The sequence below is a fragment of the Aphelocoma coerulescens genome, chromosome 13, assembly GCF_041296385.1.
Source record: "Aphelocoma coerulescens isolate FSJ_1873_10779 chromosome 13, UR_Acoe_1.0, whole genome shotgun sequence".
NCBI lineage: Eukaryota > Metazoa > Chordata > Aves > Passeriformes > Corvidae > Aphelocoma > Aphelocoma coerulescens.
The window spans coordinates 3,524,488-3,546,957 of record NC_091027.1 but is presented as its reverse complement, the minus strand read 5'-3'; the positions used below and the strand labels follow the sequence as shown (position 1 = coordinate 3,546,957).

The window sequence follows — 22,470 nt, the reverse complement described above, 5'->3', positions numbered from 1 at the left end:
TCCACCCTACCGAGTCCACGGGTGGCCCCAGACCGGCCGCGCCCACCCCGGCAATCGCCGCGGCCCAGAGAGACGGGTTTATCTTTTTATTAAAATCCATCGGGCGGAGGGGATGGGGAGGGAAGGGGAGCGCCGGGCCCCAGCCCCCGGGCACGGCACGGCACGGCACGGCACGGCACGGCACGGGCGGCCCCGGGGCACCCGCTGTCATGTGAGGGCTGTTTGCACCTTCTCAGGCCAGGCCCCGGGGGGAGACTCTGCCCCGGACCCAACAGCAGCCAAAGTTCACCTGAAAAAAAACCACCACGAAGCACATTTCCAGCCGGGGGGGGCGGGGGGCAGGTGCACGGCAGCAGCAGGCAGCTCACCGAAAGCACAGCAGGCCACGGTGCATCAGGAGAGGCGGTCCTGCGCCCACCATCGCTCCGCATGGGCTGCCGCCGTGTGTGGGGTCCTGCCCCTGTGCATCGGGAGAAGCCTAGCACCGTGTGGGGGGTCCTGCCGCCATGCCCACCAAGCTCCAAGGAGAGTCACAGGGCTGAGGTGCTCCCCGGCAGCCCCAGAGCAGCCCTGGGCACCCAGTTGTGTGGCCTCCTATGATGGAGATCTGGCAGAGGGGCTCTCACTGGCTCCGGGCGCAGCGGGATGTGGGTGGGAGGTGTGTGGTGTAGCAGTGGGTGCAAACACGTACGGGTTTGGTCTGGCCGTAGTGGGGCAGCACTGCGGTATTCGGTGAGCAGCGGGCACAGAAGATCTGCCGGGAGGCCAGAGAGGGGCTGAGCACATGCAGGTCCCTTGGGGAACCCCACATGCCCTATCCCAACCCCATCCTACCTTCCCACAGCTGCGGCAGTGGTGCCGGCGGCGTAGCAGGGTGAAGGGCGAGCGGCAGGCAGAGCACTGGCAGCATGTGCTGTCCGGCACCCACTCGGGCAGGCGGCGGGTGCCTGCTGGGCAAAACACATTGGTAAACACCCCTCAGCCTGGCTCCCCTCACAGCCAGAGCCCCTAAGGCAGGATGGGGCAGGACCAGCCCCAGCCTCACACCCTGTCCCAGAGCCATGGCACCTGGGCAGCCCCTTACCTGCCCTCCGGAGTCCGGCAGCCTCTGCGGGGCTGGAGCACAGTGGGCAGTCGGCTACGCGAGGAGCATCTGCCACACTGGAGTCACCATCCTTCTCTTCTGCAGGGACAAGGGTTGTGTTGGTCCAGCCAACCTGGAGCCAGGCACTATGGCCACGTTTTTCCCAAGCCTAGGGCTGTGGCCTTGTCTCACCAGGGATGGGCGATGGGCAGGGCAGAGAGGAGCAGTCCCACATGTCCCTGGGGATTACTCACTGCTGTCACTCTGTTCCTCCGAGGGCTCCGCCTGTGAGCACACAATCTTGAAGACTGTTTTCAAGATGCTTCTCATGTCACTGGCAAAGTTGGTCTGGAGCTGATCAGCCACCCCTGCACCGGGAGGGTGGGGGGTCAGGGTGCTGGGGGTCAGGGTGCTGGGGGGTTGGCTTGGGGGTCACTCACCTGAGATGCAGACGAAGAGGGTGTGCAGCATGTCCTTGGTGCTGCTGTAGCGGGAGCGCAGCTCCGAGCAGCGGGCACCTGGGGTGGCATCGACCCCCATCCCTGGGCTGCTCCCGAGGGGCTGCGAGCTGCGCAGGGGGGCGGTGACCATTACGCCAGGGATGGTATGAGATATCCCTGTCCCAGTGGACAGGGATTTGCCATCTTGGCCCCGTTCCCTGCCCGCCGCACACCCCTGCTGCCCATCGGTTCCCAGCTCATCCGCTGCACTGGGGGGTCCCAGTTGCGTCGTGCAGGCGGGCAGTGGTGGGGTGGCATGAGGGACCTCCAGAAGACTGAAGGGAGCAGGGGGGTCCACACTGGGCACAACTGCCCCCCAAGCTGGGGGGGCATCTGGACTGCAGGGATCCTCCTGTTCGGCTGTGCACAGGCTCCTCTCCAGCAGGCAGAGCTCCTGTGCTGACAGCACCTGCAGCAGGTCCCTGTGGTGAGGGGTCAGAGTCAGCCCCATGTCACGGCCCTACTGCTGCCCCACAGCCCAACCCATCACCCCCCACTGCGCACCTGATCTTCTTCAGGAGGTTGTAGAAGGGGCTGAAGACCCGAGACATCTCCTCAGGGCTCCGCTCCAGGCTGAGGGGACCCTCGGGGTAGATGAGGAGACCACTGCAAGGGGACGAAGGCCAATTCATGTTGGGGGTTGCCTGGAACCCCAACTCCCCAACTGGGGAGAAGGGGCTGGTACAGGGCAGGGAATCCTTCTCTAGGGGCTGCACCCACCTGATAATGGCCAGGCGAGGGATGGTGAACATCAGCAATGGTTCATAGCCATCAATCATCTCCTGGGTCAGATAGCCCAGGTGCAGGGCTCTGGGGACACACAGACACCCTTACAGTGGATCTGAGCCTCAGGATGCTGCCCCTCATTGGGGCTGGAGTCCCTGCAGCCACCACCTGACACACAGTGCCCCTCACTCACCTTTCCACCGTCTCACAAAAGAGCACAATGATTTCCTGCTGCCTGTAGATCTCATCAGGAGACTTCACTGCCACCAGTGAGGACACGTAGCTGGAGAGATGGGGAGACTGTGAGGCCCCTATAGCCCTGGCACAGCCCACCATGACCCCAGAACCCTAACCCTGCCCCCTACCTCAGCTCAAACTCTGCAAATAGCCAGTCGAATTGGATGAGTGCAGCCCGGACAGGCTCTGGGTAGGAGTTGGGTTGGCTCAGGCTCTGCTCCCGCAGCACCGTCCGGACCAGCTCCAAGCTGCACAGCAGATTCCTGGCCTGGGGCCTCAGCTGTGCCCCATCTGACTCCTCCACCTCCAGGAAGGTCCCAGCCAGGAGGCACTGCCGCGATAGGGACTGTCAGGAGCCAGCACCCAAGGTAGTGCCGAACCCTAGGGTCAGCTCACGGTGGGGTGTCCATCGCCCCAGGGAGCTGGACCACCCAGACAGCATCCCCGGGCTCACCTCGGCAGCAAACAGCATGTGGTTCCCCAAGTTGTCCACCAAGAGCTCCTCGGGGAACTTGACCAGGTAGTCACGGCTATGCCGCTGTGTGGGAATGCACTCTTCCATGATCCGCTCCAGGACGGCCAGCAGGTGAGCCTGGGGAGGGCAGGGGTGTCACCCGCGGCTTCCCGGGGGGACTGAGTCACACCGGGGTCCGGGCTGTCCCCGTACCTGGCTGAGGTGGAGCTGGTTGAGGAGCACCAGGTACTGCTGCGGATCCAGTTCGGAGTCCAGCCCGTTGATCTCAGCCACCACCCGTGTCACCCTCTCGTCGGCAAAGAAGAACTGGGAGAGCAGGCGTGGGTCGGAGCGCTGCGGGAAGAGCAGCGGGGTGATGGTGGAAGCACCCCGCATCTCCATGGGCTGCGTCAGCGGGATCCCAAATCTCCCATTCCCACAGTCACGGAAGGATCGGACCCCACGGATCCACAAACACCTACTCGGAACCGTACTTGGGACCTCCCACGGCAGCCCTGGCTTCTCCCGGGGAGCGCCGCCCTCCCCACCCACCCGTGCCTCAGTTTCCCCGGGGGCAGAGCAGGACGAACAAGCTCAGCCGCATCCCGGCAGCTTTGGCACGGATCCATGCGTGGCTGTAAACACCGGGAAAGGTCCTCCGGAGTTTCCCCGCTTCCTCCTCCCGCTCCACCCCGAGGGACCCCCGCCGCCCCCCCTGCGCCCGGGATCGGCGGAGCCCCTGGACGGCCCCGACGGGGCCGTCCAGGGGCTCCGCCGATCCCGGGCGCAGGAGGGCGGCCCCGGTGTGACTCTCCCCGGTCTCACCTTGGGTCGGCGGAGCCATCGGCGGAGGGCAGCGGGCAGCATGGCGCGTCCCGCAGCTCTGCCGCCGCCCGGCTCCCCGCGCCCGCCGCTCGCCGACGGGGCGGGTCGGCACCGGGCACCGCCCGGGGGGCGGATCGGAGCGGTGTCCGCCCAGTCCCGGCACCGGGACGACCCGTCCGCTCCTCGACGGACCGGTTCTTTGTGATGGGAAGGGTGAGGGTGCGTCTCCCGCCGGGGCGGGATGGGTTTCACCGCTGGCTTTCCTTCCCGGTCTCTGTTGCTGTCTCAAATTCCCGGCTGCATCCCCGGCTATGCTCCCCCCGGTTCTTCTCTCCCCGCAGACCAACCTTCCGGGGACAGGGACACGCCAGCGCTGCCCACGGTCCCCCCCAGCATTCCCGGAGTGATGGGGGGCAGCAGGAGAGGCACCCGCAGGCACCTTTGTTGTGCAGGGCATAGGGTGCGCAGCAGGATAATGGAGAGGGAAGGGGGTAAAGTGGCCCCCCGGTGGGAGAAAGAGAAACCAAGTGGCCAAGAAGAGGTCCCGGGGGTCACGCGGGGTGTTGGGCACAGCAAACCGCCCCGGCTGTGCCAAAGGACGTGTTTGCTCCAGATCTGGCGCTGCTGGCCGCAGGATGTGGGTGCTGATAATTCAGGTGGCTGAAAGCCTAATGGGGTGGATTCATGGGTAAAAAATCCGCGGAGGATGGTTGAACAAACACGGTGGCGGCTTCAGAAAGTCCCTGAGTCATGACAGTGCCCAGGCTGTGCCGGACGAGTGCAGGTGTGGGACTGTCCCTGGTGTTGGGGCTCCGTGTGCAGCCCTCAGACTCCGGCTCTGTTTTCAGCCATGTCCTGGTTCCCATGGATGAGGATCCCTGTGCAAACAATGAGACTGGAGCCCTGCTTGTCCCACAGATCTGGTCCCAGCAGATCTGGACACCATAATATAAGGAGGACATAAATCTCTTAGAGAGTGTCCAAAGGAGGCTGCAAAGAGTCTAGAGAGGAAGTCACATGAGGAGCTGCTGAAGTCCCTTGGTCTGTTCAGCCTGGAGAAGAGACTGAGGAGAGATCTCATTATGGGCTGCTGCTTTCTCAGGAGGGGCAGCCAAGGGGCAGCTCCAATCCCTGCTCTCTGTGGTAGTGACAGGATCCGAGGGAATGGCTGGAGCTGTGTCATGGGAAGTTTGGTTGGATATTAGGAAAAGGTTTTTCAACCAAAGGGTGGTTGGGCACTGAACAGGCTCTCCAGGGAAATGGGCATGGCCCCAAGCCTGCCAGAGCTCCAGGAGTGTTTGGACAACGCTCTCAGGCACAGGGTGGGATTCTTGGGGTTGTCCTGTGCAGGGCCAGGAATCATAAAATAGTGCGGAAGAGACCTTAAAGATCATCTTGTTCCATCCCCCTGCCATGCACAGGGACACCTTCCACTATCCCAGGTCGCTCCAAACCCCATCCGACCTGGCCTTGAACACTCCCAGGGATGGGGCAGCCACAACTTCTCCGGCCAACCTGTGCCAGGGCGCCTCCCCACCCTCCCAGGGAAGACTTTTTTTCCCTAATATCTAATCCAATCCTCCTCTCTTTCAGTCTGAGCCCCAGCAGCTGCACTCCGATGATCCAGCTGGGGGTACGATCACGACCCGCCCCCGACCACGGTTGGGCACCGGCGGCGTTGGGACCCGCGGGAGCCTCGGGAGGCGGGGGCGGGCTCGGGACTCGAACTCGCTGCGCTGCCGCCACTCCCCCTGTCCGCCAGGGGGCGGGCTCTGCCCTCTCGCAAGATGGCGGCGGCGGCTTCACCTCACCGAGCGTTCCCCCCTCCCTCCCTCCCTCCTTCCCACGGGCAGGGGCCGGACGGGCCGCGCCGCCATATTGGCTGTTGTCCTGGCTGCGGCGGGCTCGCCATGACTCGCCGGCGGAACAAGGCGGCAACGGCGGCAACGGCAGCGGCGGCGGCAGGTGGCTCCGGGCCTCGCCGTGACAGGGTGGCGGGTCCCGACGTCGGGCCTCCCCCGCCGCCGCCACCGCCACCGGAACCGCCCGCCCCGCCTGAGGTGGCGGCGGCGGCGGGCAGCGGCGGGGAGTCGGGCAGAGGCAGCGCGCAGGTACCGGGGTAGCGCTGCGGAGGGCACGGGGCTGGCTCCGAGCGGGGTTCAGCCTGGGCGGGGTGGGGCCCTGTCCCTTGTACCCCATCCCCCCCGGGCCCTGCCCCATCCCCGCCCCGACCCCCGACTCGGAGCATCCCTGCGGATGGGGCTCGGAGCGTTCCCACAGCGCTCCGCGGGAGGGCCCAGCCCTGCCACAGCCCTGCCACAGCCCTGCCACAGCCCTGCCACTGGGCGATGGCAGGTGGCTCCAGCATCCTCATTCAGCGCGCGTCTGGCTGCCTGACATCCCTGCTGGACACACCTGGCTGCCTCCACCTGCTCCGGGTTGTGGGCAGGGAGCCGGGGGTGGGCGCCGGCTGTGGATGTGCTGGGTGGATTGGGGACAGCCGTGGTGTCACCAGCCGTGGTGTCACCCGCTGTGGTGGCTGTGTCATCTGGGACACGGGGTGGTCTGGCTGCGCCCCTCTCGCCGTGGGTGGGCAGAGGGGCTGTGCCCCCACTCTGCTCTCCTTGGCCTCTGACCTTTGCTTCACCTTGAGCCTGCAGACGCCATCTGTTTGGCAGCAGCGGTTCAATGCACGGCTCATTGTGGCAGGGCCCCGCTGCGCCGGCAGACAATGGGGGCCCCCTCGCCCGCGCCACGCCGGGCTCGTCACGGCTGTCAGGGCTCCAGCGAGCCCGAGGGATGCAGCCCAGCTCCTGCAGGGAAGCTCCAACCTGGCTGTGCCTGTGCGGGGAGAGCGTGAAGCAGCACAGGGGGCTGCACCCCACCCTGGTGCATCGGCACCGCTGGCTGTGCAGAACAAAGAGGCGGGAGAGAGGGCTTGGGGCTCTTGGGTGACACGGTGGGGGCATCTGTGATGGGTGAGGAGGGAGAGCTGAGGCTGCCATACCTACCCTTAATATCCCTGTGTGGGATTTCTGTGGGTTTTGCTTTGCCATGCAAGTTCCGTCAGTCTCACTCTACCAGAGGTGATGGTGGGAGTTGCTGGTGGCTTCTCAGCCTTGGTTGGTGGCAGGGCTGGATCTTTGGCATGCTGTGATCTTCCAAGAAGTCCAAAACACTCCCAGCTGGCACATGGCAGGTTGGCAGCAGCTGGGCAGCCTGAGGCTGCTCTGCTCCGGTGGGAGAAGGTGCAGTGCCACATATAGCCTACAAGAATTTCCCTGGTTTGGTGTCAGCGTCCTGAGGTCTCCTTCACTGCCTCATCTGCCCCGCATCTGTGCCGGATCACACCTGGGTGACTCACAGTCTGTGTGTCCTTCCTCAGGTGCTGCCCACCGCCAACCAGTCTGTGCAGACATGCTGCCTGCTCTGTCACCGGGAGCGCAAGGACTGGGGAGGGCCGTCCCACAATGGGCTGGTTTCCCCAGGCGAGAGGCTGCCACCGGACTTCGTGCCAACGCTCGTGCAGAACCTCCTGGGAGAAATGCCACTGTGGATCTGCCAGAGCTGCCGGAAGAGCGTGGAGGAGGAAGAGCGACGGGCGGTGCAGGAGCAGGCCCTGGCGGTACGCGGTTACGGAGCTGGGGTTGGAAAGCCAGGGCTGTAGCTGTGGGAACATGTCACTGGCTACCCTGTGGCACTGACCGGGTGTGTGGGTCCCATCCTCGCTCTGAGCTGAGTGTCCCAGACATCCCAGCCTCCACTTCCCTGCCCAGGGCTGCCTCTGGCTCAGCAGGGACAGGCCCTGTTGGGGCAGTGTGTGGTGCTGTGGAGGCTCATCCAGCAGCCTGCCGTGGCTTGGAGCTGCTGGGCTGGTAAGGCTGACAGTGCCACTGCTTTCCTGCCAGCCCTGCTCTGCTGTGTGTTGTGCCGCGTCCCCCGGCCCCAGGGCTGCTCCCTTCGTGACGCAGAGAGAGGCAGTGGCTGCCAGGGCAAGTGCCTGCCTGTGCATGGAGCTTGGGTAGGGGAGCTGGCTCCTACCTGGCTTTTTTTAACCCTGCCCTGGTGTGAGTGAGACCAGCACAGGCATGTGGTCCTTGGCATGGCCCAGCCAGGCTGTGTTGGTGCTGGATGGAGGGGGTGTTTGTCACTCCCAAGACAGTGACAGAAGTGGTTCTTATGAGCTGAGCCTCTGCTGCAGTGGAGGGAGTCTTGGTGTTGATGCCCTGGGGCCAAGGGTGTCCCCTCAGCCACTTCACTCTGTGTTTCCTTTGATAGGTCTCATTATCCCACACATCCTGCAAGTCGCAGTCTTGTGGGGGTGGCTCACACTCCTCTTCCTCCTCCTCCTCGTCTTCTTCCTCCTCGTGCCACGGGAACTCAGGGGACTGGGACCCCAGCTCGTTTTTGTCTGCTCACAAGCTCTCGGGCCTCTGGAACTCGCAGCACACCAACGGGACTGCACAGGGCAGCCCCCTTGGGACCCCCCCAGCTGCACTAGGTGAGTTGAAGCTGGCTGTGAGGTTGAGCAGAGCTTTCTGCCCAGTTCTTGGCTTAGGTGGTTTCCTTGTGGGCAAAGGGTGGGCAGGCTGAGCCTCTGAATCTCAGTACCAGCAGCATATTGGGCCCCTTTGAAAAAGGCAGATGGTGCTGGGATTCAGCCCCAGCTCCGCTTTCCTTCCAGGCGACAAGCACCCCGGCCTCGCTCTGTCTCCGGAGTGTGCCAGCCAGGTGTCGGCCATGGCGCCGGGGCTGAAGGCCTGTCCCTACAGCCACACGGCCTCTGCCACCTCCAGCAACGCCACCCCGGGCTCGCCTCTGCCTACCTCACTCGACTTCTGCAAGACGCTGCCGAAGCAGTTCAAAAGCTTGTGCCGGAGGGCCACCCCGCCAGGTGCGTGCCCAGGGACAGCACCAGCCACAGCCTCTCGGCCTGCTGCTCTAAAGCCTTTCCCCTTGCCCTGCTCTCCATGGGGCAGGGCTGGATCCTGTGGGGGAGGCACACTGACCCCAAGGCCCTTTGTGAGCAGGGATGGCTTCTATCCCAAGCGCTCTGACTTCTGGGAAGAGAAACAGCTTGTGCAAAGGTGGTGGGTGGCTCTGAGCATGGCCCTGGTCTGTGCAGCACAGCCAGTGTCTGACTGTCTCTGCTCCTGCCCCTCTGCAGGTGAGGCCTTCCACTCCTCAGAGCATCATCAGCACTCCGACCTCACTGCTCCTCCCAACAGTCCCACCGGCCTCCCCTCCCAGCCACCGGCGCTGATCCCTTCCAAGCAGACACCTCCCCATCCGGGGCCCTTCGGCTCCGCACCGCACATCCCGCTGGGTACCTCCTCGCAGGCCGCGCTCTTCCCTGCTCCCAGTGCGCAGGCGGCGGCCCCAAAGCCGGTGTCCGAGTCTCCTCCGGCCGGCGCGGCCTCACACAGCCCGGGGCCATGCAAGAGCCCTCACTTGCCCCCTGCCAATGTGCCGCTGCTGAAGATGCCGCCGCCACTGTCAGGCTGTGCTCATCCCTGCAACGGGCACTGCAGCACTTCACTCATCCCTCCTCCCACCTCCCTCCAGCTGCCCAGCACCAACAGGTGAGTAGAGGAGCCCTGCCTGCTTCCAGCCTCTCCTTGCAGGGCCACATGCCTTTTCTCCCATCCCTGCCCATGGATGCACTTTTTCTTGTGGAGGAACTGGCCATCCTGGTGTGGTGGTGCAGGAAGCTGATGTCTTTGTGGGCCAGTTCCACTGCTGCAGACCCCTGGTCTCCGAGGGTCAAGCTCTGTCTCTCCCAATGTGTATTCTCCCTGTGGTTGTCCTTTGGTTTTGTGGTGCAGAAGAGGCTGTGCTTGTTCCTCCTCCAGCTAAAAGACCCAAAGGAACAGCCTGGTCAATGTGCTGTTGGCCAACAGGACCTATGTCAGTGAGACCTGTCAGGCAGCTGTGGCACGGAGCAGAGGTCCTCGAGAACATGAAGCCTGTAGACTTGTTCTGCTCACCTGCTCCCCCGGCCCTCTCTGGGCTGCCCATGCCATGGAAGAGAGTACACTGGTTCCTCTCTGCTCATTAGCTCTCCCTGTGGAGAGCCAGTTGTGTCCCGAGCTGGATCTTGAGGAATGATGCTGTGGGCTATGCCCTGGCCTCCCTGTCTCTGAGCTGGGTAGCCTGTGCCCGTGTGAGCTGGGCCTGCCTGCACGTGGGGATGTCTGGTAGCTGCACACAGTCCCAGTGTTCCTCACCTGTGCTACCTGCCACCCTCAGTGAGTACCACGCCCTGCCCTGTTCCCAGCCCAGAGCCTGGCACGATGCTGCTCGCTGGGGCTCTGCTGCACCAGCCTCCTACTGGCCAGAGGCCCTGAGGGCTGGGAGCGACAGATGTCTGCTGCCATGGGCTCCTCGAGCATCCTCCCCAGAGGAGGAGAATGCAGGGGAGGGGGTTTGTCCTGCAAATCCTTCTGCTTGGGCACACGCTTCCCCAGGAGGGCTGTTCCTACATGCATAGCATGGGGCAAGTTTTGAGATCCCCTGGCACCTGCTCACCTCTCGCCCTTCTCCCCGTCTCCTCAGGGACCCCTCTTGCAAAGGGCACAAATTCCCAAACGGTACCAGCTGCCACCCACCACAGCCCTGCGAAGCAGACGAGGGACTCGGGGAGGATGAGGACAGCAGCTCAGAGCGCAGTTCCTGCACCTCCTCCTCCACCAACCAGAAAGACGGGAAGTTCTGCGACTGCTGCTACTGTGAGTTCTTCGGCCACAACGCGGTGAGTGAGGGGCTGGTCTGCAGCCACCCCCGGTCCTCGCGCTGCACGGGGAGACATCGCTCGGTCCCTATGCTCAGAGTGCGGAGGTGGGCAGGTCTGGCCACGGCTGTTTCCTGCAGGCACACACATCCCCTGCTCCCTTTCTACCCTGCTTCATCAGCCTGCTGGTCCCTTGCTCCCAACTCGCAGCCGCCTGCCCAGCCCCAGGGCTTGGAGCAGCCGGCCAAGCCCTGTGGCTTCATGGTAGAAGAGCTCAGTAGGGCTGTGCTGACTTGTCTTCCTGAGACTGTAGGGAAGGGAGTGGCTGGAAGGTCACAGGGGGCTGGGGCTGCCTGCTCCTGATGCTGACTGTGCCTGGCTGACAGCACTCACCTTCCTCAGCCCCCGGCTGCTCCCACAAGCCGCAACTACGCTGAGATCCGAGAGAAGTTGCGTTCTCGCCTCACCAAAAGGAAAGAGGAGCTGCCACAGAAACTAGGGCACAGCAGCAGCTCAGGGGAGCCCGCTGTGGACCACCGCAATGTGGATGAGCTGCTGGACTACATCAACAGCACAGAGCCCAAGCCCTTGAACAGTGCCAAGGCAGCCAAGCGGGCACGGCACAAACAGAAGAAGAAGGTAAGGCTGGGCAGGGGCTGGGGCTGTGGGAGGAGGGCAGAGCAGGGTTGTGCTGCTGTCAGGGCTTTTCCTCCTCTCTCTTGCATCCATTTGGGTTCTTGAATTCTTGTGTTGCTCTTGCCCAAGGTGGCAGCAGTGCCTGGCCCTATGTAGGACTCCCCCTGCCTCTGTTCCTGCAGAGGGTTGCCCAGCCCTCCTGGGTGCTTTGGGCTGCACCGTCCTGTCTGCTCCATGCCACATCTCTAACACCGTGCATCTCTGGTAGGGAGAGGCAGTGCTATGATGGCTCTTTCGGGTGCTTGGTGCCCAGAGCAGTGTTGGGTGTGCAGTGTCCAGCTGTTGCAGTGCCCATGGGGGACATGTGACAGTTCAGGGGCTGTGGAAGACGTGGGGTGGCTGTGCTGAGCAGCTGCCCTTGGGTTTGCTGTCAGGCAGAGCTGGAACAAAGCTCTGTGTCCTGCGTGCGTGGTTCTGTGGCCCAGTCCAGATGATCCTCATGGCACCTGTGTTGCAGGAGAAGGAGAAAGCCCAGCTGGAGGCAGAGGCCCAGAAGCGGGCAGAGCGTGCCCCTGCAGCCAGCCAGGCCAGGGAGCCGGCCGAGGAGAAGCTTCTGGAGTGGCCGGAGTTGGAGCTGGAGCGGGTGAACAGCTTCCTCAGCAGCCGGCTGCAGGAGATCAAGAACACCATCAAGGACTCCATCCGGGCCAGTTTCAGCGTGTACGACCTCAACCTGGATGTCAATGACTTCCCCAAGAAGGCAGCTGTCCTGGAGCAGAAGAACCTGCTCTCCAACCTCAATGGGTCTTCTGACCTGCAGGACATAGACCTAGCGCTGGCCCCGCTCAGCCTGGGCCCTGCCAAGGGCCACACGCTGCTGCGGGGCGAAGCGGGCCCCCGATGGGGCGAGGGGCCTGGGGATCCCCCGCCAGCCCCACCAGCCGAGAACGGCGTGGTGAAACGCCTCAGCGCCGTGCCCAGCCTGTCCCGCATGATCTGGGTGCAGTCCAAGGCTGCGGACTCTGCTGCAGATGGCAGCGGGCTGAGCCCGGAGCCCAAGGAGGGACCACAGCCCAAGGGGCCGGAGCCGCCAGAGTCGCTGCCCGCGGGGAGCCGGCAGCGGAAGAACAAGCGGCAGAATGGGCAGGCGAAGAAAGGGGAGGGCAGCACGGCCGTGCCTGGCGGCCAGGCCCGGCTGGAGAGCCCTGGTGTGAAGGGGCAGGTGCTGGGAACCAAGCACCCTTCCAAGGCCAGTGCCCCGGAGCCACAGCGGGCGAGCGGCTGTGCCGAGCCCGGGGAGAGCAGCAAGGGGCAGCCTTGGGGCTGCAGCACCACTGCCAGGGCAGAGAAGGAGAGAACCAGTGAGTGGAAAGGCCGGAGGGGAGAGGGCAAAGCGGAGCTGCCAGAGCTGGCACAGCAGCAGCCACCTGCCCTGGCCACCCACCTTGCCCTGGGGGGCTCCCCACAGCCCAAGGGCAAGAGCAGGAAGAGCCGAAACAAGGTGGAGAAATCCAATACCTCGATCGGTGAGTGCTGGGAGCATCACTCTGTGCTGCCATCCTTGCGGTGGTCCCTTGCCCAGCTGGCAGCCCCCTGCCCACCCTGCAGCGCTGACCCTCTGCTCTGCTTCCCCAGATGATGTGTTCCTGCCCAAGGACCTGGATGGGGCAGAGATGGATGAGACTGACAGAGAAGTGGAGTATTTCAAGAGGTGAGAGGGGAACCCCTGAGCTCTGCCAGTGGGGCTGGAGGCATGAAGGGGCAGGGAGCTGACTGGGCCTGGGGTCACAGAGGGGCTGGGGGTCCCAAGGGGCTGGGAACTGACCGGGGCTGTCCTCTCCCTGTCAGGTTCTGCCTGGACTCGGCCAAGCAGACGCGGCAGAAGGTGGCCGTGAACTGGACCAACTTCACCCTGAAGAAAACCACTTCCAGTGCAGCCCAGTGAGGTGCGGAGGGGCCACCCCCACCCACCCACGGCCGCTCGCCTCTCCTCACTGTGCCCCCCGCCTCACCTCGGTGGGGTCCCCTCCTTCGCGGGGGGCCCCGGTGCTCTTCTGCCCCGCGGGGACCCCCGGGGCTCCCTCCATCCTCCTGCCCCTCCCCGCGGGGTGATCCCGGCCGTCCCGACCCCCTCTCCGCGGGCACGCGGCTCCCCGTGCCGTGGGGAAGGACCGTGCTGGACCCAATAAAGAACTTTTTAATTTTTTATTTTATTTAAACCCCGCTGTCTGCTGCTTTCTGCCGCGCCGAGGAGGTTGGGGGACGGGAGGGGTGGGGGGCGGGAAATGTAGAACGCATTCTGTGCAAGTTTGAGCGCGGCGGGGATCCGTCGGGCCGGGACGCAGCTCCCGCCCAGCGGTGCGTTCTGCGCGTTGCTAGGCGATGGCCCTGTGCGTGGTGACGTCACTTCCTATAGCTCTTCCGGGTAGGAGCCATGGAGGCCGTGGCGGAGCGGAAGGTGGGAACGGCCGCGGCCCCCGGTACCGCCCGCCCTGCGCTCCCCGTGCCGCCCCGGGCTCCCCTCACCGCGTGTCTCCCCACAGAGGCAGCGCGAGGAGCCGGTGGACACGTCCGACCTGTCCGGAGAGGATGACGACGACTACGTGCCCTACGTGCCCGTCAAGCAGCGCAAGCAGCAGATGGTAATGGGGTAAGGGGGGCTGCCCGGGGAGGGCTCCGAGCGGCCCTCCCGCCACGAGGCCGCTCACTCCTCCTCGACCCGCGTTCTTCCAGCTGCAGAAGCTGTTGCAGATGCGGCGGAAGGTAGTGTCGGAGGAGGAGCAGCGGGACAGTGGGAGCGAGCAGCGCGGGGACGAGGATGACATCCCGCTGGGGCCCCAGTCCAACATCAGTCTGCTGGACCAGCACCAGCACCTCAAAGAGAAGGCGGAAGGTAAGGGAGGAGCTGGTGGAGCACTGTGTGACTTTCAGGGGACAACAAACCCTCTCACTGTGTCTTGGCTCTCCCCCAGCTCGGAAGGAGTCAGCCAAGGAGAAGCAGCTGAAGGAGGAAGAGAAGATCCTGGAGAGTGTGGCAGAGGGCCGAGGTGAGTGGGAGGTCTGTGTCTCAGATCTGTCTCCAGAGCTCCCAGGGCAGCTGGAGAGCTGTTCCCTGCCTTTGGAATGCTGCTACTCAGGGGTGGGACTGGAGGTGACAGTGGGTCCCCTCGGTTGGCACTGCCTGGCTTAGCTGGGACATGTCTGTGACAGGGCTCTGGGCACAGCAGCACTTGGTGTTCCGATGCCAGAGAGGCTGCCAGTGCTGCTGTTTCTCCTCTTCTGTCTCTGGACATGGTCTCCCAAACCATTTGCCCAAGTAGCTCTCAGTGAGGTTGATGTGGATGTGGAGAGTTTGCTCTGACTCATCATCTTTGTTCCTGCAGCTCTGATGTCAGTGAAGGAGATGGCCAAGGGCATCACCTACGACGACCCGATCAAAACCAGGTAAGTTTCACAGCACAGCTCAGAAGCTGTCCTTCTGAAAACAGCAGTTCGTCCTGGCTGAAGGGAGCTAAAAGTCGCAGAGTCTTGCAGGAGCAGTGTGGCTCTGCAGCCTCTTGCCTGAGTGACTGTCTTTGTGTCATTAGGTGTAAAATCAGGCTGTTGAGTCACTTTGGATGTTGTTTTATATACAGTGAGGCTTGATAAAGCACATTTATGTTAGACTAGAAGGCCAGAGGGTGGATCTTCAGGTCTGGGAGGTCACTAAGCCAGAGGAAGAGACTGGAGGAATCTTTGGAGCCAGTGCTGCTCAGGGCAGCATTGTCAAGGTGGTGATTGATCAGAGATCGGGCTCAGTGAACTCAGAGGTCTTTTCTGACCTCAGTGATTCTGAGGCAGGATCAGGGAGACGATTGAGGTGTGTCCAAACGTTTTTGGCATTTTCCATCCACCATCCCTAGGCTGTTCTCAGCTGTTAGCTTAGCACTTTTCACTGAGGTTTTGGGGAAGGGTTTAATGCATAGAACTGGCTCAGATCTTCTCCTACGCTCACTCCACAGAGCCCCTTGGGGTTACCTGTTTTACCTGGGAGTGTATTGGAGCCTAACAGGGCATTCCCTTGAATTCCTCCATGGGAGCTGCTGGTTCTGGAGCCCTGGCCTCATTCTGCACCATGACCTGTTTCTGTTGCTTTCACAGCTGGAGAGCCCCTCGCTACATTCTGGGCATGTCAGAGGCACGGCACGACCGTGTGCGCAAGAAGTACCACATCCTGGTGGAGGGGGAGGGCATCCCTCCCCCCATCAAGAGCTTCAAGGAGATGAAGTTCCCAGCAGGTAGGCCAGGAGAGGAGATCCCACCTTTTTCCTGGCTGTTTGCCTGAGGGGTATTTGTCACTGGTGGGAGAGCTGCTGCTGGGACCTGAGTGGGAGAAGAGAGGGAATAGTTCAGGTCACGAACATGCATTGTTCCTTGTTCTCTGACAGCTATCCTGAGAGGCCTGAAGAAAAAAGGAATCCAGCAGCCAACACCCATACAGATCCAAGGCATCCCCACAATGTGAGTGCTCTGTCCCCATCCCAGAGTACAGAGCAGTTGCTCCCACGGCCCACTGTGGTGTGGACCAGATGCTCTTCCGTGGTGACAGATCCCTGTCACCTTGCTCAGCCCTGGAGGTTTGAGCTGTTCCATGATGTTCCTCCTCCCATCGGCCTCGTTTCCCTGGCAGCCTCTCAGGAAGGGATATGATTGGCATCGCATTCACTGGCTCTGGGAAGACCTTGGTGTTCACCCTCCCCGTGATCATGTTCTGCCTGGAGCAGGAGAAGAGGCTGCCATTCTCTAAGCGAGAGGGACCCTATGGACTCATCATCTGTCCCTCGGTGAGTGTCGGGAGGAGGCTGTGAGTGACTTGCAGTGGCAATCCTAAATTCTGCCTGCACAGAGATGCAGGAATGAGCTGGGTTTGTTTCCGTAGCGGGAGCTGGCCCGGCAGACCCACGGCATCCTGGAGTACTACTGTCGTCTGCTGCAGGAGGATGGGCTGCCCCCACTGCGCTGTGCCCTCTGCATCGGGGGCATGTCTGTCAAGGAGCAGATGGAGACCATCAAACAGTAAGACCTGGGGGAGTCCATGGGGCTTGAGGTGCTCTGTTGTCTGGCAGAGGGCTAAGGGGTGACACCCTGGCTTCAGGACAGCGTGGGGGTGAAAGTGGTGTGCCAGGGAGGTGTCCTGCATGGGGCAGGAATCCCGAAGGCCTGACTGTGGCCTCCTCTCATCCCACAGTGGGGTACACATGATGGTGGCAACCCCTGGGCGCTTGATGGACCTGCTGCAGAAGAAGATGGTGAGCCTGGACATCTGCCGGTACCTGGCGTTGGATGAGGCTGACAGGATGATCGATATGGGCTTTGAGGGGGACATCCGTACCATCTTCTCCTACTTCAAGGTACAGAACTGCCAGGATTGAAGCAACCTGAAGCTCAATCCTGCACATGCCAGGTTGGGTGAGTGCTAAAGGGTTCTTCCCTGTGCAGGGCCAGCGGCAAACCCTCCTCTTCAGTGCCACAATGCCCAAGAAGATCCAGAACTTTGCCAAGAGTGCCCTGGTGAAGCCCATCACCATTAATGTTGGGCGAGCAGGTGCTGCCAGCTTGGATGTTGTGCAGGTGAGGTGTTTGGCTGCTCCCTTGTGCCTGTGTGGGAGACCAGAAGAGTTCATGAGGGCACTTAATACCTTACTCTGCCAGGGAGCTGGGGTTTGTGGTCCTCCTTCCCAGCTGGCTAAGGTATACCAAGCAGTGGCAGTTCCTCTGCTGCCTGACCCATCCCTCTGCTTGTTCCTAGGAGGTGGAGTATGTGAAAGAGGAGGCCAAGATGGTGTACCTGCTGGAGTGCCTGCAGAAGACCCCTCCACCCGTGAGTATGCTGGGGACAGTGTGGTCACACTGGGGCAGGGGGGGAGCTGTCAGGGGGACCCCCTTTGTGGGGTGGGCGTGTGGCTGAGCCATGCTCCATGTATGAGCAGGTCCTGGGACCAGCAGTGCTGTGTGCCCTGCTCAGCAAGAGGGAATGGGCTTCCCCAGGGGGCTGTGCTGGTGCCAGCAGTGCCAGCTTGCAGGAGGGGCTCTGATATGATGCCTGTGTTGCTGCAGGTGCTGATCTTCGCAGAGAAGAAGGCAGATGTCGATGCGATCCACGAGTACCTGCTGCTCAAGGGCGTGGAAGCTGTGGCCATCCATGGAGGGAAAGGTCAGTGTGGGTCCCAGGGAGGCCTGGGCTGTGGTGTGACCCCAGGAATGTTTGTGGCCAGCATGGAGCAGTTCTTGATGGTGTGAGGAGGGGCTGTGGCAGTGTCAGGAGGGAGCTCCATGTTTTACATGGCAGGCATAAACACAGTGAAGGTTCCTATGGGATGTGGAGGCCCCTCTCCTCCTTCATTGGAAGAAAGGCTGCCTGAGGAGGTGATGCTTGACTCTGAGGCCATAGTGGTTGCTGCAGTAGGTAGGGCTGGGAGCTCTGCCCTCGCTGATCTCTGCTGGGCCTTTGTAGATCAGGAAGAACGGACAAAAGCCATTGAGGCCTTCCGGGATGGGAAGAAGGATGTCCTGGTTGCCACTGACGTTGCTTCCAAGGGCCTGGACTTCCCAGCCATCCAGCACGTCATCAACTACGACATGCCAGAGGAGATTGAGAACTATGGTAGGCACTGGGCCTTGTGGGAGGGGTCTAGAGGCCAGCAAGGCTCTGTGCTTGTCCGTGCAGTGTTTTGGGGCAGGGATGGTCTGTCACACTGCGCTCACCGGGGCCTGATCCTGTCCCTGTTTCCACAGTTCACCGCATTGGGCGTACAGGCCGCTCGGGCAACACCGGCATTGCCACCACCTTCATCAACAAGGCCTGTGGTGAGGAACAGCACGGGGCTGGGGGCTGGAGGAGGCAGCTGGGTAGTGGCAAGGAGGTGTTCTGAGCAAGCAGGATGGCTGGTGGAGGGGAGATGGTGGTGCTGGGCTTTGCCTGACCTATGTCTCTGCCCCCCAGATGAGTCGGTGCTGATGGACCTGAAGGCTCTGCTCCTGGAGGCGAAACAGAAGGTGCCGCCTGTGCTCCAGGTGCTGCACTGTGGGGATGAGACCATGCTGGACATCAGAGGTGAGAGACCCCAGGCTGACACAGGGACCCCTGCGGGACTGCTGCAAGCCCTGGGCTCCAGATGGGAACCCAGCACTGGGAGACAGTGGTGTAGGGTGGGGGCTGCTGTCCTGGGGTGGCACTGTGCTGTCCTTACATGGCACTGTGCTGTCTTGGCCCTGACCCCATCCCTCCTGTTGCAGGCGAGCGGGGCTGCGCCTTCTGCGGCGGCCTGGGCCATCGTATCACCAACTGCCCCAAGCTGGAGGCGATGCAGACCAAGCAAGTCAGCAACATCGGCCGCAAGGACTACCTGGCCCACAGCTCTATGGACTTCTAGCCCGGAGAGTGTGCTGCCCCACACTCCCCCTGGATGGGCCTGGGTTCCCTTTCAGCCCAAGAGCCTGTCTTGCACTGCTGTGGCCCCTTTTCCAGACTTTTGGTCACTGGGACTATTGCCAGCTCAGCCTGACGAAGCTCCTGCCCCGGAAGGAAATGTATGGAGCTGTGCTGCAACAGCCTGTTACATCAGCGGTGTGTTGGGCAAGCAGGTAGCGGTGCCTCAGGGCAAGAGAAAGCCCCAGGTGGGGTGACTAGCCTGGCCAGCTGCCTGCTGCCCCTGCCAGCCCCCTGCAGTGGTGAGGTCACGGACTTGTGATGCTCCTCACAGATCCACACAGTTTCTATGGGTCCATCTCCCTCACCTGGATTTGTGCATCCTCAGTGGGTGTCTGTTCCCATCTCCCCAGACATGCTGGGATGCAGCCAGGGCGAGGTGGAGCGTGCCATGCTCATGTCAGGCGCTCCCCAAGGTGCTTCCTGTGCTCTGCCCCCGCGTTCTGCCCCACTGCCCTGCTGTGAGGGGGAGGGCAGGCACATGGACACCTCCTGTGGCCCTGCCTCTGCCCCCCATCCCACACCCCAAAAAGGGGAAGTCTCTCTAAGAAGGAAGTCTGCCCCATGCCTTTCCTTCGGCTGCAGCAGTCACATTTTCTCCACTGCGGGTGGCCCCAGTCCCTGATCCTTGCGCTGGCTGCCAGGGTGAACTGGGCCCATGGAGAGACCAGTGAAGGATGGGATCCTCTATGTGCAGCACTCCAAATTTGGAAAGGTAAAGGGTGGATTTGGGGCTGGTAGAGGGTTTGCCCTGATTTGTCGTGATGCCGGGCCCGGGGCCGGGCCCTCAGCAGCCCAGGAAGGGGGGACTGGAGACAGACCCTTTGGAACTGCCCTGGGAAGCCCTAGGCTCAGCAGACCCACAAGTGGGGCTCTCCGTGCGGTTGAGGGGGACTCATCTGTGTGGGCACCCACTCTGGCTCACCCCCACGTGGGGTCCTTCTTGCTTGGTCACCGCGTGAGTCGCAATGGAAGAATAAACATGCGTTAATGTGGCGCAGCTCCAGCGTGTGTGTGTAGGAGCGGGGCCCTGGGGCAGCACGTGGGACATGTCCCTGTGCCCTCCATCAGCCTGGCCCTGGGGGGGCCACCACCATCTGTGTGACACCCTCATGGCTTGGGCTGCTCCTCTGTGCCCTTGGAGGGGGCACTGAGTACCACAGCCCTCGGGGCAGGGTATGGGTGACATGGTGAGAGTACCCAGGGTCGAGCCGGCTCCAGGGAGCTGTCGGGTGTTGGCGAAGTAGGCCCTGCTGGCACACTGGTCATGCCATGGCAGGGCGGCCGTGTCCTGTGGGGGTCTCAGTGGATGTATGGGACTGCAATCACTCTGACCTCCCTGCTGAACAAGAACCAAGCCCTGAAAGCGCAGCGGGCAGCCCTGTGTGTGAGGAGCCAGTGCCCTGCCATGGAGGAGGCAGGTGGGCTGGGGGCGGTGGGTATTTTGGGTGCTTGGCTGCATCTGGTTCCTGCAGGGTGGAGGCTCTGCTGCACTTTTGAGGTATATGGTGGCACGCGCCCCCGCTATCCCGTGACAGACTGGGAAGGTGCTGGTGCTGCAGAGGCTCCCCTGGGAGGAAGCAGGCTGCTCAGCAGATGTGAGGCTGCCAGCAAGAGCCTCAGCAGCTCAAAATGGCTTTAATTTGCATCAGGGTCTGTCCTGAGAACAGCTTGAGAGCTCAGCTGCAGGTCGGCAGGCCAGCACTTGCAGCAGGGAACAAAGAGCAGGACCTGGTGCTCAGGGTGCTGGGAGTGAGTGTGACTCACCCAGCAAGCCATGCCAAACCCGCTCGGGGCAAGGCCCCCCTCAACCCAGCTTTGGGGCTACCCTGCCCCCCAGTTTGGGGGTGTGTGCTGGCCCCTGCTCTCTGTACCCTCCAACAGCATCTGGCAGGTGCAGGCCAGGACTCCCCTATGCCCCTTGTGCCCCGTATGGCTCTTCCCAAGCACTGCTGGCCCTGCATGGAGGGCAGTGCTGCCAGATGCAGCAGGCAGCTCTTTGCTGACCTGTTTTTTCCGTGCCTTTGCCCTTCCCATGCATTAGAGGTCCTGGAGGAAGATGCGAGCCCAGCTATTTGCCGCCAGCCCCTCCGGCGTGGCCCGCATGGAGAAGTTTGATGTGCGGGACGATGGCACGATCCCGGAGAAGACGTCCCTGCAGCGGTGTGCCCGCCGGGTGATCCGCCTCTCTGACTGCGTCTCTGTGGGCCCGGCGGGCACGGAGAGCTGCCCCAAAGCCACCGCCGCCTTCTACCTCACCACCACGGAGAAGAGCTATGTGCTGGCAGCTGAGCAGCGGGATGAATGGATCACCCAGCTCTGCCAGCTGGCCTTCCAGGTACCAAGGGGTCTGGCAGAGCCAAGAGCCCTACTTTGGGTGAGCTGGCAAGCTCCACGGCAGGCAGGGGGTTTGTGCTCCCCCCTGTCCCGGGTCATACTCACATTCCTTTGTTTCAGGGTGCAAAAGAGACAGTGCCAAGTAGTGCCAGGACCCAGCCCAGCCCTGCTGTCCCCATGGAGGAGAACTCCCTCTATTCGTCCTGGCAGGACTGTGCGTGCAGGGGTGGTGAATAGGGCTGGGGTGGGCTGCAGCTCAGTGCTGCAATGCTGACCCCTGGCTTGTTTGGCTCCCACAGTGACCGAATTCTTGGTGCTGGTGGTTCGGACAGACGCAGCCACCCGCTGTGGCCTGCACGGGCACTACCTACTCTCAGCCCTTCCCCAGAGCTTGACGCTGAAGGACCCCCAGTCCCGCCAGCCCCTGCTCACCTGGCCTTACCCCTTCCTTCGCAAGTTTGGCCAGGATCAGGTGAGTTCCCCACTCCCTTCTTGGGGCTGTTGCCTGCCCAGGGTGGCTGCCAGCTCCTCACCCTCCCCTCTGACCCTGCAGGCTGTCTTCTCCTTCGAGGCTGGCCGCCGCAGTGACTCCGGCGAGGGCACCTTCACCTTCAGCACCCCACGGGCCCCTGAGCTCTGTCGGGCTGTGGCTGCTGCCATCGCCTGCCAGCAGCAGGGCAAGGACACCCCAGACCCCAGACTTTTCTGTGTCTCAGACCCCCAGCTCTTTGCACAGGGCCTCGAGCCCCAGCCCTGGGGGCCTGGGAATGATGATCCCCAGCCCAGCCCAGCCTTAGAGGTGACACAGCCTGCCTCCCATCCACCTGCAAACCTCCTCCGCTTCAGCCCACCAGAGCCAGAGGGCTCATGCCCCATTGTCTATGCCTCCATCGCCCGGGGCCAGCAGCCCCTCTTTGTGCCGGGGCAGCCAGGCTCTGGTGAGCCCTGGGCTGTGGGGAAGCCACTCCCTGAGCATCTCTACGAGAACATCTTCACTGCAGAACTACATCCAGCCAGGGCCCAGGAAGAGGAGGAGGAAGGGCAGTGGGAGCTGGGGTGCCGACAGGCCCCCGAGGGCCACAGCAGTGAGGGGGGGCCACTCTATGACAACCGGGCCGCCCTGACGCAGAACCCCCAGGCCGCGGGCTGGGGGCGTGGAGGGCAGGAGGTGCTGTCGGGGCGCTCCGGGCACAAGCCTCACAGCACCCTTCGAGCCAAGCTGGTGCGGCTGCTGAGCCGGGAGAGCCCCGGAGCGCGGGACTGGGCTTGATGCCGCTGGTGCCGTTCGGTCAATAAAGGCCCTTCCCGGACTCGGCTCCGCCGCTGCTGTGGGCAGTGGGGGGGGCGGGAGGGGCAGCTCGCGCCTCCCCGCTAGGGGGCGCCCCCGTGCCCGCCCCGGCAGGCAGAGGCGCGCACGGTGATTGGCCGAAGCGCTCGCTGGCTCCGCCCCCCCGTATCCTATATAAAGTGGGG

General features: G+C 62.8%; 4 protein-coding genes across 6 annotated transcripts; 3 read left to right on the top strand and 1 right to left on the bottom strand.

Moving 5' to 3' along the window:
• Positions 1-79: 79 nt before the first annotated feature.
• Positions 80-3,895, bottom strand: LOC138118109 (lateral signaling target protein 2 homolog). 2 transcript variants are annotated; one of them, XM_069028902.1, is made up of 12 exons: positions 3,827-3,895; positions 3,215-3,355; positions 3,002-3,139; positions 2,676-2,878; positions 2,504-2,593; positions 2,305-2,394; positions 2,089-2,190; positions 1,525-2,006; positions 1,339-1,452; positions 1,085-1,183; positions 835-950; positions 80-754 (listed from the first exon to the last, which is right to left on the bottom strand). In XM_069028902.1, the coding sequence occupies exons 1-12, from the start codon at positions 3,866-3,868 to the stop codon at positions 623-625; spliced, it is 1,749 nt and encodes a 582-aa protein (XP_068885003.1). In that variant the 5' UTR covers positions 3,869-3,895; the 3' UTR covers positions 80-622. The 2 variants fall into 2 exon arrangements, with proteins under 2 accessions (XP_068885003.1, XP_068885004.1); XM_069028903.1 differs by having other exon boundaries at positions 835-947.
• A 1,718-nt stretch (positions 3,896-5,613) lies between these two features.
• FAM193B (family with sequence similarity 193 member B) lies at positions 5,614-13,411 on the top strand. Of its 2 annotated transcripts, XM_069029163.1 has the most exons (10): positions 5,614-5,937; positions 7,212-7,451; positions 8,105-8,327; positions 8,511-8,720; positions 8,994-9,408; positions 10,382-10,577; positions 10,959-11,195; positions 11,710-12,718; positions 12,828-12,903; positions 13,041-13,411. In XM_069029163.1, exons 1-10 carry the CDS (start codon positions 5,614-5,616, stop codon positions 13,135-13,137), a joined length of 3,027 nt encoding a protein of 1,008 aa, XP_068885264.1. In that variant the 3' UTR covers positions 13,138-13,411. The 2 variants fall into 2 exon arrangements, with proteins under 2 accessions (XP_068885264.1, XP_068885265.1); XM_069029164.1 differs by lacking the exon at positions 8,511-8,720 and having other exon boundaries at positions 5,710-5,937.
• Positions 13,412-13,561: 150 nt separating this feature from the next.
• DDX41 (DEAD-box helicase 41) lies at positions 13,562-18,604 on the top strand. Its single transcript, XM_069029039.1, has 17 exons — positions 13,562-13,650; positions 13,736-13,834; positions 13,926-14,085; positions 14,165-14,239; positions 14,576-14,636; positions 15,333-15,469; positions 15,620-15,692; positions 15,862-16,015; positions 16,111-16,247; positions 16,420-16,582; positions 16,671-16,802; positions 16,981-17,052; positions 17,289-17,385; positions 17,686-17,835; positions 17,967-18,038; positions 18,175-18,285; positions 18,468-18,604. The coding sequence occupies exons 1-17, from the start codon at positions 13,627-13,629 to the stop codon at positions 18,602-18,604; spliced, it is 1,854 nt and encodes a 617-aa protein (XP_068885140.1). The 5' UTR covers positions 13,562-13,626.
• A 714-nt stretch (positions 18,605-19,318) lies between these two features.
• On the top strand, positions 19,319-22,300 carry DOK3 (docking protein 3). Its single transcript, XM_069029040.1, has 5 exons — positions 19,319-19,375; positions 20,705-20,998; positions 21,118-21,211; positions 21,297-21,469; positions 21,551-22,300. The coding sequence occupies exons 1-5, from the start codon at positions 19,319-19,321 to the stop codon at positions 22,265-22,267; spliced, it is 1,335 nt and encodes a 444-aa protein (XP_068885141.1). The 3' UTR covers positions 22,268-22,300.
• Positions 22,301-22,470: the final 170 nt, after the last annotated feature.